The sequence below is a fragment of the Hippoglossus stenolepis genome, chromosome 14 (assembly GCF_022539355.2).
Source record: "Hippoglossus stenolepis isolate QCI-W04-F060 chromosome 14, HSTE1.2, whole genome shotgun sequence".
NCBI lineage: Eukaryota > Metazoa > Chordata > Actinopteri > Pleuronectiformes > Pleuronectidae > Hippoglossus > Hippoglossus stenolepis.
Genome location: NC_061496.1, coordinates 17,264,166 through 17,276,365, shown reverse-complemented (window position 1 = coordinate 17,276,365; position 12,200 = coordinate 17,264,166). Strand labels below are relative to the sequence as shown.

General features: G+C 40.8%; 3 protein-coding genes across 3 annotated transcripts in view; 1 reads left to right on the top strand and 2 right to left on the bottom strand.

The window, feature by feature from the left end:
* zgc:92140 (uncharacterized protein LOC447854 homolog) overlaps positions 1–1,691 on the top strand; it is a 28,775-nt gene extending 27,084 nt beyond the window's left edge. The window contains exon 6 of the mRNA XM_047343219.1: positions 241–1,691. Within this exon, the coding sequence (XP_047199175.1) occupies positions 241–288 (48 nt within the window). The 3' untranslated portion in view covers positions 289–1,691. The remainder of the gene's footprint in view (positions 1–240) is intronic.
* A 5,035-nt stretch (positions 1,692–6,726) lies between these two features.
* On the bottom strand, positions 6,727–8,496 carry LOC124854707 (axonemal dynein light intermediate polypeptide 1-like). Its single transcript, XM_047342985.1, has 5 exons — positions 8,443–8,496; positions 7,810–7,919; positions 7,468–7,622; positions 7,152–7,330; positions 6,727–6,930 (listed from the first exon to the last, which is right to left on the bottom strand). Exons 1-5 carry the CDS (start codon positions 8,494–8,496, stop codon positions 6,727–6,729), a joined length of 702 nt encoding a protein of 233 aa, XP_047198941.1.
* Positions 8,497–9,763: 1,267 nt separating this feature from the next.
* LOC124854706 (axonemal dynein light intermediate polypeptide 1-like) lies at positions 9,764–11,715 on the bottom strand. Its single transcript, XM_047342984.1, has 5 exons — positions 11,696–11,715; positions 10,698–10,861; positions 10,373–10,551; positions 10,093–10,257; positions 9,764–9,999 (listed from the first exon to the last, which is right to left on the bottom strand). The coding sequence occupies exons 1-5, from the start codon at positions 11,713–11,715 to the stop codon at positions 9,952–9,954; spliced, it is 576 nt and encodes a 191-aa protein (XP_047198940.1). The 3' UTR covers positions 9,764–9,951.
* Between the last annotated feature and the right edge of the window lie 485 nt (positions 11,716–12,200).

The following is a 12,200-nucleotide window of genomic DNA, read 5'->3' as shown; positions in this document are numbered from 1 at the left end:
ACAACATAACTGCCCACCTGTCAGCACTTAGCTGCCTCATCCAGTGTTTTCTGTGCCAGTTCCTGCAAATAGACACAGGTTTGTTTAAACGTGATGGGAGTAACAGGTGCACGGGGGGTTGTCTACAGTTCAGAGAGTCATTTAAAGTAGGTTATTACTGAACATACTTAACTGGAACAAATTGGATTTTAAAAACGAATTATGCACATCTCATATTCTCTCTTCTTCCTCTCTCTGCAGGGGCAAGACTACTGTTCGGAGGAGGAGGAGGAGGAAGATGGGACATAGCACAGAGGCCCCCAGAATTCACCCCCACAGAGAGCCACACTGTGTGTATGTGAGTGAGAGAGAGCGTGTGTGTGTATAAATGCATATGTGTGTCCATGAGAGTAAGAGAGATTTGAATCCGTGTTTTACCAGTAGGATTGATTGTGTGATGGTTTGAAGATATGGCAAAGATAGTATTTTAAGTGGGGGATACGTGAAAGAATGAAAGAAAGAGAGAGAGAATGGGATGAAGAGAGCTTTCTTCAGAGACTTCAACCCTCCTCTCTTAGCACCTTGTCACTGCAGGCCCCTGAGTGGACAGATGGAGGTGGCAGTGTGATGAGGGGACAGACAGAGGAAAGGAGGGAGAGATGGAGGAGGATGTGATGACGGATGGTCACACATGGTCCTGAACAGAGAGGACAAACTGACTTATTTCCTCCAGTAGGACAACAGCTCCTCGGCCCTACTTCTGTCCCTCTGTGTCTGTCCTTCTTGATCCTGAATATTGAGCCCCTGCATTTGGACAAAGGAACTCACAAATATGGAGACCAAGTGAGGACAAGTTGACTTGGTGTGAAGTACTGAGAGACACACAAGAGGAGAAGATGCTGAAGGGGCTACGTAAATTCACCAGGATCCTCACTGGACTTTTCCGGGCCTGCCGACCTACAGCCAGGCCGGCCACCAGGGACCGAGAGCAGGAGGGAGGGAGGGTGAAGGAAGGTGGAGAAGAAAAAGGGGTAAATTTTGGATATTTTAATAAAAGAGAGTAGGGAGAAAGCTGGTGATTTAGAAACTCTATACTCCTCCTGCCTTCTGAAGTCAAGGACCTTTTTTTAATTTTTTATTCTGTGCCACAGCAACTCATTCAGTTATTTTTCCCGTATTTTTTTTTTGTTGTCTTTTGGCTTCCTTCGTAGTGTATCGTCATCAACTTCAATATCTTCCTCACCACCACAGCAGGCAGACTGAGGCTGCATCATTCAGAGAATCCGTCTCAACCCAATCCGCCCTCATTTGTTAAACCATTACACAGCAGATCTTAACTGACGTGCACACACACCATGGAGTCTTTTTTTTTTTACGTTTGTTAACACTCTCTCCGTCACAACCACACAAATACACACACACAGTGTTGTATCCCTTTCATTTCACCAGAAGACAGTCGTGTGCATCGATTAGAGGTATTCTTAAAAACTCTATATCTGCTTCATTTCAGTGTTCACACACACACACACATACACACTTAGGCCCTGATGCAGCGAACCGGGTGAGCTCTAGGTGAGGATGCGTGGTTGCCATGGAGACACAGACCCGATCACGTTTTTTTATTTTTATTGATGTATCATCATCATGGATACTTCCTGTTGTATTATTTTGAATACTTTTTTTCTATTAAAAATAAAAACAGAAGCTCTTAAGGTGGATGTCATCTTTGTGTGTGTGTGTGTGTGTGTGTGCGTGCGTGCGTGCGTGCGTGCGAGGGAGAGAGAGCTGAGTAATCGGGTACCGTCATGCTGGCAGTGGACTGAGGAGTGTGAAGTCAGTCCTTTTCCTTGTGGTCATGATGCCTGAGGCCATGCAGTCACAGCAGATTCACTTAGAGCAGTGAGACTGTGTTCTGCCACCTGCTGGTACAATATCAGCCTGCATTTTACACATGACTGAAATTATAGCCTGTGCTCGGTTATGTAGGATTTTACTATAGCTTCAACAAACAAAATAATAATTGGCAAAATTGGCAAACAAAAGTAAATATATGTGGATTGTGAAAGATGTATTCACAAAGGTAAACAAAGTCATTTAAAAAAATCTTTTTTGGGAGATGGATGTCTCCAGGATATCGTGTCAAAATAATACAAATTTAGACCAGTAACTGTCGAGTCAAGTATCCTTCAAACTCAGCGGCTCAGGGGGGTTTTAAATAAGGAAAAGAGATGCATAACATTCAAAGAACACAATAATAGATATCACTGATTCTGTACTTATCCCTCTTCTGTTTGTATATTAACCATCGTCCCAAAAAATACCTAAACCCCAAAAATGTTAATATAATTGAATCTTCAGTGAATAACAACTTTAGGGACCAGCTGGTGAAGTAGAGAAAACCAAAGATAATATTTTGTCAGGTGACGCAGCATAACTCCAAAAGTAAGGCTACTGCTGCTCTGTTGTGTCCGCTCACTATTCACCATATCAACTTTAGGCTATAAGCAGACAGCAGGTCAGTGGGGCTGCTGCCTCCAAGTGGCTTAAACCTCAGTTAGTGCAGGTTTGAAATAATAGACAAAGAAATGCTACACAAATAGATGGCGAAGAAATTATGTGGGCTGTTGTAAATTATAATCATATTAAAAACATCTCCCTTGATCAATGAAATGACTTTGACAATATCTTATCAGACACAGAAGGAAAACGTATTATTGTGCAGTTAATAGATGTCATTGGGATAATTATGGACAGTGATCATTTGTTCTTACAATGACTGATTGAGTTACAAGGATGATCCCTCCATGGTCTGATTCTCCAGTATATTCTGGATCTTTTATCGCCGTACAACACTGTTCACTCTTTTAAATCCTCTGTCAGGGGCCTTTTAGCTGTTCCAGATTCTCGGCTAAAGACGAAAGGGGGACAGAGCTTTAGAAATACCAGCTCTGAGCCTCTGGAGCACCCTGCCTGAGGAAATGCAGCAGGCTGAGTCAGTAGATTCCTTTGAATCAAAGCTGAAAACTTACTTTTATCGTATCCAACCCCTGATTTGAACTAATTCTACTTTGTATTATTGTAATTGGTGGCCATGTTTCAAATTCTGTCACAACTGTAGAGTTTTTATATTGTTTTGTTTATTCTTTCATAACTAACCTTTTATCTGTTTTATGTTTGTTTTTTTTATGCATAGGGTAAGGGTCGGCTTTTGTATCTTTTATATTTATAAAGCACTATTATTATAATAACATAATGTTTGGTGTATATAAGTGTATAAAAACCCTGAGTTCTTATGTGATATGTGTTCATGCTCAGTGGTCTATTGTACACCCTGTGGCACTGGAAGTCATCATGCTTTGACTGAGTGTGAATGGTTAAGCTGATCACAACATTATGAAAGAAAAGTTCAGTAGCCTGGCTGCTTCTTTATTAGCTATGCCCAGCAGTCTCTAACTCATAACACACACACACACTCCTTCATTGCCTAATATGAGTCACTCGCAGGGGGCACATAAGGTCACTATAAGCAGCCACTGTTCACATCAGCAGCCTTAAAGGGTCCCTGTGGACCAGGGCTCGCTGCAAGGCTCTCCCACACAGACATAAATGTGTGTCGGAGGCAGACGGCTGGAGAGAGAGGTGGGCACGGTAAGAGCGAGAAATTAAGACGAGGGAGTTTGAAAAGTGAGAATGTGGGAGGGAGTGAGCGAGGAAGAGACCGATGTTGCCCGTTAACCTCAGGCAGCAATATGGGCAAGAAAATGTTCTTTCCACCCTGGTGTAAGTACCAATAAAGAGAGCCCACTCCTCCCTGCTTTGTTTGTGTGTGTGTGTTTTACAGTTTTAGTGCATGTGTGTAAGTGAAAAAGAGCTCAGTAATGTGAGAGTACGTGTACTTGGCTGTAGTGTTATTCCTGTCCTAATTGTTACTTAAATCAGGGCCACATTCCCATTTTACTGAAATATTGGTTAATGGTGTGTGAATCACTGCAGTGTGTTCAGACATTACTTATGCAGAAACACCTTTTGCAACCTCTGAAACATTAATGACGAGGGCTACGTTGTTCTTTAATGTTAATGTACACATTATAAAACCCACCTCAGCTCATGAGTGAGGGCAAATCCCTATGGTTTTAATTTCCCTTGGCAGATTTGTTTATATTTTGATCATGACCCAGGTCTTAATACATTTTTTGTAACATTTACGCAAGTTCTGTATTTTCTGACTTTTTAGGGTGATCATATATTTACATATTACTGTGGCATAATCATTTTCTGAGAAATATGTAGTGGTACTTTTGGCTGCATCATGGCAGAAATGTGCATGTGTGCATCCATGTGAGTAAGCAAGCGTGTGTGTGTGTGTGTTTGTGTGCGTGCATGCGTGCTTATGATTTGCCCACAAAAAGAGTATGAGTCAACTCCAGGTCACCTCTGAGAGGCAGAAGGATGGATCCCTGCCTGGATGCTCAGCAGGCCCTTGCTCAGTGTCTTAACTCTATCCAGCAGTTCCTGGCTGCCTATAACACACTTTTGGGTAGTCCCCCTCCACAAACCCTAAACACATTCATTTAGAAATGTGACAGCACCAGACTCATGACCGACTTGCTCTCTGTCAGTGTGGAAAAGTCCACATTTCCCATCCATCGAGTACATACATTACCTATACTCCTGTGTCTCTTATGCCAGCCTCAGTCTGCCCTCTCTCCTCCTCATCCATTTGTATGTAAAGCCTCTCCCTGCAGAGCCATACTCTGGATTACCTTGTTGCAAAGCTCACATGAGGCGGAGGCGAAGGCTTGAGGAAGTTGGAATTAGATGCATTTGCATTCATGCCGCACACCCACAAGAAGTGACCTACTTAAATCCCAGGGAGCTAATTGTTCGGTGTAAACACACTATGTTTTATCCATGAACAATTATGCAACCGTCTGGACGAATCTTCTCAGTGTCCACAAGCACAAAATGTGACAGTTCAGCTTTATCACTGAAGAGACCAGCACAGTAGGAAGAGTGGGAATTGAGAGCCTGGTTGCTTTTTGGTTTGACCCTTGTATTATATGTTACTGCAGTCTGCCAAAGTCCCATTAGCTGAGCAAGCCGCCAGTGCCTGGAGCAGGAGTTGTGACCTGAGCTCAGTGGACCTGAGGAGACAGTGCAGCAGGAGCAGGAGATGTTCAGCATGGAACCAATTAAAAAAACTCAACCACCTGACAAGAGGATGAGCAGTTTCCCCATCACTCTGTCTGGAATGGAGTTTCCCCGCAAACCAGACTGTGCATGTGATTTTGGGAAAAGAGGGAGAGAGACCTTCAAGGATAAGACAAGAGCACCATCTGCTGGCTCATCTGCTTTTCTCTTCTTAATATTAGATCCTGGTGATTCAAATTAGTTGTGAAGACCAAACATTCATTTAATGCACCTACACACACACGTGTTTGTATTTTTATCTTAGTGAAAACACTTGTTGGTATAATGCATTCCCAATCCTAGCCCCTTACCCTTACCTTAATCATTCAAACTAAATGCCTAACCCTTACCTAAACCTAATTCTAACCCGAACCCTAAAACCAAGTCTTAACCCTCAAACAGCCCATTGAAAGTGAGGACTGGTCAAAATGTCCTCACTTTCCAAAAATATCCTCACTCTGTAGGGTCTATGCTTAAAATGGTCCTCACAAAGATAGAAGTACACAAACACACACACACGTCAGCAGCCTTACAAAGGAAAAATGTAATAGTATGTCTGATGGTTAATGTACAAAAGAAAAAAACTTAATTTGACACAAAATATAGTTTGAATGCCTGATTAATGTTTTATCCCAATTAATAATTTGAATGATCTTCACTGTCCTCTCAGTATTCATGCGCGTTTGCATCGCTACACCCGCTAGCATCCCCACTTCCGGTCGTGGACTTCCGGCTACAAACTTGGTGTAAATGATCTTGTTTCAAGTCGAATTTGTATGTTGGGGCTCGCGCTCACTTGGATGACACCACACGAGCGTCTGAAGAAGGGGTCACCTTGGCTGCAACACTGTTTACCCCAGAGACTCCTAAAGTGTTTTGTGTATATGGTAAATAAATTATATTCAATACATAAATATATGGTTTAAATAAGCTACTGCCGGGAGGCCCACTTCTTGCCAGTCAAAAGGACGAGGGCCTATGTTTTATATCTGCAAGAGAATGGCCTTGTGGGACATCCTACCAGGCCATGGCTCATCCTCTTAAGTTAGTATAGGTAGCAACATTATGTACATCTTTTATCTTGGTTCACTAGTAATAATAGTAGTCATTCTTATAATAAAGCTGAAATCAAAATAGGGTAATAAAAATAATAAGACTAATTTCTTCATATAGGGGCTTTATCAATGCCATATACAGTTTAAATTGGTAAACAAAATGAGAGCAAAAAAGCAAATAAGTGAAAATAAAAAATACCCATCAGACAAGAGGGTCAGATAGAGATACCTGAACCAGAATGAGGACACAGAGAGTGAGAGGAAAGAGTCCAGAGGTAGAGAGACATACAGAGACCCTAACCCAGTTCCCTCAGCAGTCTATGCATAGAGCAGCATAACTAAGGGATGGTTCAGGGTACAGGATCATTATGTGCTGGGAAATTATAACTTCAATGCTTTAGTCGTCTGGTAGTTGTTTCTTCTGTTTGCCGATCCCATGCAGCTGGATCTGAATAGAAAGACAAATGAGCTGATATTAATCTGACAGCGGACAACACAGGTCCTACTGATGCTTGATCTGAAGAACAGCACGTTTTCTCACCTTAAGATCCTCACTGACTCTCTTGAGGGAGTCTATTTCCCCTGTGAGCCTCTCGTTCTCCCACTCTTGCTTTTCGTTCGCGTTCCTTTCAATCTCGTCACATTTATCTTTCTGTTGTTCCAATTCCTCCCTGAGGTCTTGTATCTCATTCTCCATATCAGAAATCTGCATGAATTAAGAGAATAAGAGACATTTGTAGTTAATTTCCTGATGCACAAGTTTCCTGCCACCATTCTTTACACCTAACAGAAAAAACTGTCGATAATTGTAATCCACAGCTTTAACTGACTGATAAATTAAATCTCTCGATTGACATTGCAGTATTTCAGGTTTTGGGTCATAGTTTTTGTAAACATGACACATAACCACCAACTCAATGCCCTTACCCTTTTCTCCATGTCAACCTTGCCCTGCTCAGCCTGCAGGTATTTCCTCATTCCAGAAGCCACACCGCTTTCATACAGTGTCTCGTAGGCAGCCAACGTCATTTGAATCTCATTTCTAATCTGCAACAGCAGCAGACCCCTCTCAGAACATGTGATGGTCACCTGTCGAATGAGCTCATCTTGGAAAAATTGATAATAAGAGTTAATATACAAAGAGTACATATATCTTATGCATCTCAAAACTAGCTATATATTATGTCCTTAAACTATTTATGCATCTTCCACTATTTTAACTACATTTCGGCATTCTGTCTACCTAAGCACTGGGAATAGAGCTCCCTGCGGAAAGGGCAGATGCCTCTTTCCTTGGCCTGCCTCTGCTTCAGCTTTGTGTCCAGGAGTTCCTGGAGGCGCATAACATCTAGTCTTGAAGCAGGAGCACTGGAGATGTTTTGCTTCTTCATAAATTCCCTGTAATAGTAGAAGTTCAGATAAATATCACAGTGGATTAAATCTGCTGAGAGATGTACTGCGGATAAGACATAAGGTTACACTTCATTATCAGGGTGTCCATTATTTGTTTTGCATCCCAAGACGGCACTGTTTCAATAAATAACAAGAACAAAAATAAAAGAAAAACTAATGGAAAAAGCTATACCAGGGAGGAGAGATTTCATTCAGGATATCCACAGTTGTCTTCCCAGTGTCCACAGTGTGGGTGGTTTGGGGTTGAGGAGGTTGTGGATCCTGGTTGAAGTTCACAGTCTGCTGAAAGGCATAGTATTACATGTGTTATATTGAATGCATTAGAATTTGAATACAAATAGCTGATACCTTTTTTATATCTTTATTTTTTTTCACTCTATGTATTTTCTTCATAGCTCACTCATACATCCACAACCAGCTTCAATCCCACTTGGGCAAAACTGTTCAGTCAGTGACAGACCAGTTCCACAGCCAAGCTTTGCCATGTTAAAGACAGTTGACCAGTCTGACACATGTCAGGTTGATGTTGCCACACAGACAAAGAAGTAACAGCTGCAATATCAGTGCTTGCACAAAGTGCACATAATGAGTGTGATTTTTTAAAAGGAAAATGCAGCAAAAATCTTCACCACTCAGCTTCATCAACTAATGATCTTTAGTTCCCACATCCTGTTTTACATATTACAGGTTTCCAAGACAGTTTCCATGTATTTCAGTTAATTCTGGAATTTAGGTTCACTTTCAACTTCCATTAAATTTCAACTTTAACTTTCAAAGTTTTGATTCTGCTGTTTGCTAAACTCACCGTATGATGGCTGGACAAGTCATCACGTTTGCTAGGACTCTTCCTTGTCTTCATCTTTCGCAACTTTCGTGTTCTTTCTGTATTTCCAAAATTTGTATTCTTGCTGAAAATGCACGGTGAATGCTGAAATGCTTTGTGGAATCAAAATGCTTCTTCTTCTTCTTCTTTGAACGGTTTATTGATGGGTGGTAACCGTCGAGTTACAGAACCGCCATTTTATCCTTTTATCCTTTGATCCTTATACCCTTATACCCTTATACCCTTATATTCTTAATCTAATCGTGTCTTTTATCTTTGTGTTTTAGGAGAAGCATGGAGTGGAAGAACTGAGCTTGGAAATAGTGTTTACCATTGGAATAGGGAGTGTGCTTCATTATCTGAGGGAGACATGGTTGGACATGAATGTAATATGGCCTAGATAACTCAGATTTTTGCTCTAACACAGTAGGTTGCTATTGGTTGGTTGCGTAGGTTGCCACTAGACCGAACGAAGAAGAAGCTGTCAAATATCAAGGGTAAAAGGAGATACTGTACTGAATGGGGAATAAGAAGAGGAAGTAGGATATTGAAACACACATGAGGATGGCAGTAATGCACCTTGATGTTGGTTGCCACCCGCCAATCAACTGTACGAATAAGAGGATGATTTTTTGACATTTCCATTAAAAAGGTAATTTTAATCTAACCCTAGGCAAGATTTAGTTAATGAGATATTTGAGACCTTGTACAGATTTCAAAATATGAATACTGTGATAAGTTTTATGTGGATACTGGCACACAGAGGGATATAGGGCAATGAAGGGTTGTATTTATTGGCTAAGAAAGAACTAAATCATGAAGAAGGCATGGACATTTCACGTAGTAAATCATAACTAACCCTAACCCTATAAAAACATTTATATTTTCTCACTCAGCTCCTCTTCTTTTTCACCAACTCATGTTTTTGCCGTTTAGGAAATTCCTTGTAGTGTCTTATTTTTCATACACACACAAACCCGTACTTTCTCATCACCCCCTAAATTAACTTAGATATATGATGAATAAATTATATTCTATACATAAATATATGGTTTAAATAAGCTACTTCTAGAAGGCACACTTCTTACCAGTCAAAAGGACAAGGGCCAGTGTTTTACATCTACAGAGAATGGCATGGCAGGACATCCTAGGAAATGGCTGATCCTAAAATAATACGAATATTTAGAAGACAAATGTATTCACAAAGGGTTTTATTAATGCCATATACAGTTTAGATAGGTAAACAAAATGAGAGCAAAAAAACAAATAAGTGAAAATAAAAAATAAAAATACCCATCAGACAAGAGGGTCAGATAGAGATACCTGAACCAGAATGAGGACACAGAGAGCGAGAGGAAAGAGTCCAGAGGTAGAGAGACATACAGAGACCCTAACCCAGTTCCCTCAGCAGTCTATGCATAGAGCAGCATAACTAAGGGATGGTTCAGGGTACAGGATCATTATGTGCTGGGAAATTATAACTTCAATGCTTTAGTCGTCTTGTAGTAGATTCTTCGGTTTGATCCCTTGCAGCTGGATCTGAATAGAAAGACAAATGAGCTGATATTAATCTGACAGCGGACAACACAGGTCCTACTGATGCTTGATCTGAAGAACAGCAAGTTTTCTCACCTTAAGTTGCTCATTGGCTCTCTTGAGGGACTCTATCTCCCCTGTGAGCCTCTCGTTCTCCACCTGTAGCTTTTGGTTTGCGTTCTTTTCAATCTCATCACATTTTGCTTTCGCTTTGTCCAATTCCTTCCTCAGGTTGTGTGACTCATTCTCCAGATCAGAAAGCTGCATGAATTAATAGAATAAGAGACATTTGTGTGTAATTTCCTGATGCACAATCAATGCTGTCAAGTTTTGTGTTTGTAAACATGACAAATAACAAACAACTCAATGCCCTTACCCTTTTCTCCATGTCACCCTTGCCCTGCTCAGCCTGCAGGAATTTCCTCATGCCAGAAGCCACACCGGTTTCATACAGTGTCTGGTAGGCCGAAAGTGATAATTCAATCTCATCTTTGAGCCGCGACAGCAGCAGACCCCTCTCATCACATTCGATGGTCACCTGTCGAATGAGCTCATCTTGGAAATATAAAAAATAAGGAGTTCAGTTTATGTTGCCCAATAAATATACAAATCTAATGCATCTAAAATCTAGCTTTATATTATGTCCTTAAACTATTCATGCATCTTCCACCATTTTAACTACATTTCGGCATTCTGTCTACCTAAGCACTGGGAATAGAGCTCCCTGCGGAGAGGGCAGATGCCTGTTTCTTTGGCCTGCCTCTCCAGCAGCTTTGTGTTCAGGAGTTCCTGGAGGTGCACAACATCTAGTCGTGTAACAGTTGTACTGGAGACGTTTTGCTGTTGCTGCAGCAGCAAAAATTCCCTGCAAGATCAGAAGTTGAGATAAATAACACAGTGGATTAAACTTTCTCAGCAATGCACAGTAGATAAGACATAAAAGATGAGTCACACAATTACCCAAATTACGTGCAATGTTTTAATGAATAACAAAAAAAAATAACCAAAGAAAATCTAATAGATGGAAAAAGCTATACCTGAGTGGAGAGATATCCCCACTTTCCTGCCGTGGGGCCTCAGTGGTTTTGGGTCTAGGATGTGCTGGAACAAGGTTGAAGTGCATTGGCTCCTGAGACCTCAGCTTTAAACTACTCCTCTGTAGTAAAAAGTACATAGTATTACATTTAATATATTACATGCACTTAAAGGTACAGTGTGTAGAATTTAGTGACATCTACTGGTGGAGTTGCATGTTGCAGCGGAATACCCCACACCTCAACCTCCCCTTCCAAACATGAAAGAGAACCTGTGGTAGCCTTCAGTTGTCATAAAAACTCAAAAGGTTTAGTTTGTCCAGTTTGGGCTACTGTGAAAAAACATGGCGGCCTCAATAGAGAAAACCCGCTCCCGATGGAAAACAAAGTATTTCTATATAAAGGGCCCATTCTAGGGTCAAGAAAACAACAATTCTTACAATTTAGATGATTACGCACTAGTGAAAACTCCACTAGGATTATTTCATATTCAATTTCTTCCAACAGATCCCTATAACATGATTCTTCCTCTCCCACATCTTACATGTTGTCAAAGCTATATCTTTCAGTTAATTCTGGAATTAATGTTAACTTTCAACTTCCACAAAAGTGGAGCTTTCCAAGTTTTGATTCTGCTGTTCTCTAACAGTTAGAGTCTAACTCACCGTATGATGTCTGGACCCATGTCCAGGAGGAGGAGTCTTAACTGAATTCAATGTGTTCCCACAGAGCGGCATCTTTTGTGACTTTGATGTTCTTTCTGTATTTTAAAAATGCAGTTCTTGCTGAAAATGCTGTGTGAATGCTGAACGCTTTGTCGAATCAAGCTCGTTCTTCTCCTTCTTTATTCAGTTTATTGGTGGATTATTAAGGGTGCATTGGGATCAAAGATCAAGGGAATTTGATTACATTAAAGATCACCGGAATTTGTTCTGATCAAAGGAATGTGATGCAGTCTTTCTGCAAAGATGTTCTTTGGCCACCCGCCGGCCGGTGGGCGGAGCAGAGTAGAAGAATATATAGTATATATAGTATAGTAGATGGATATAGTAGATGGCAATAATTCACCTGTTAGTAAACCCAACAAAGTAGAAGAAGTTTCTGCAAAGATCAAATAAATATTAGCAAAGTGCTTTACAGTATGATCCTTGATCAAGATAAAAACATTTC

Excerpts from the sequence above, each read along its gene's own strand:
- LOC124854707 (XM_047342985.1), bottom strand. The coding sequence starts at position 8,496 with ATGAAGACAAGGAAGAGTCCTAGCAAACGTGATGACTTGTCCAGCCAT. Across the intron at positions 7,623-7,809 it reads AATGAAATCTCTCCTCCCTG|GGAATTTATGAAGAAGCAAA; the intron begins GTATAGCTTTTT and ends CTACTATTACAG. Across the intron at positions 6,931-7,151 it reads AGGTTGACATGGAGAAAAGG|ATTTCTGATATGGAGAATGA; the intron begins GTAAGGGCATTG and ends TAATTCATGCAG.
- LOC124854706 (XM_047342984.1), bottom strand. The coding sequence starts at position 11,715 with ATGGGTCCAGACATCATACG. Across the intron at positions 10,862-11,695 it reads ATGGGTCCAGACATCATACG|GGAATTTTTGCTGCTGCAGC; the intron begins GTGAGTTAGACT and ends CTGATCTTGCAG. Across the intron at positions 10,000-10,092 it reads GAGCCAATGAGCAACTTAAG|ATCCAGCTGCAAGGGATCAA; the intron begins GTGAGAAAACTT and ends CTTTCTATTCAG.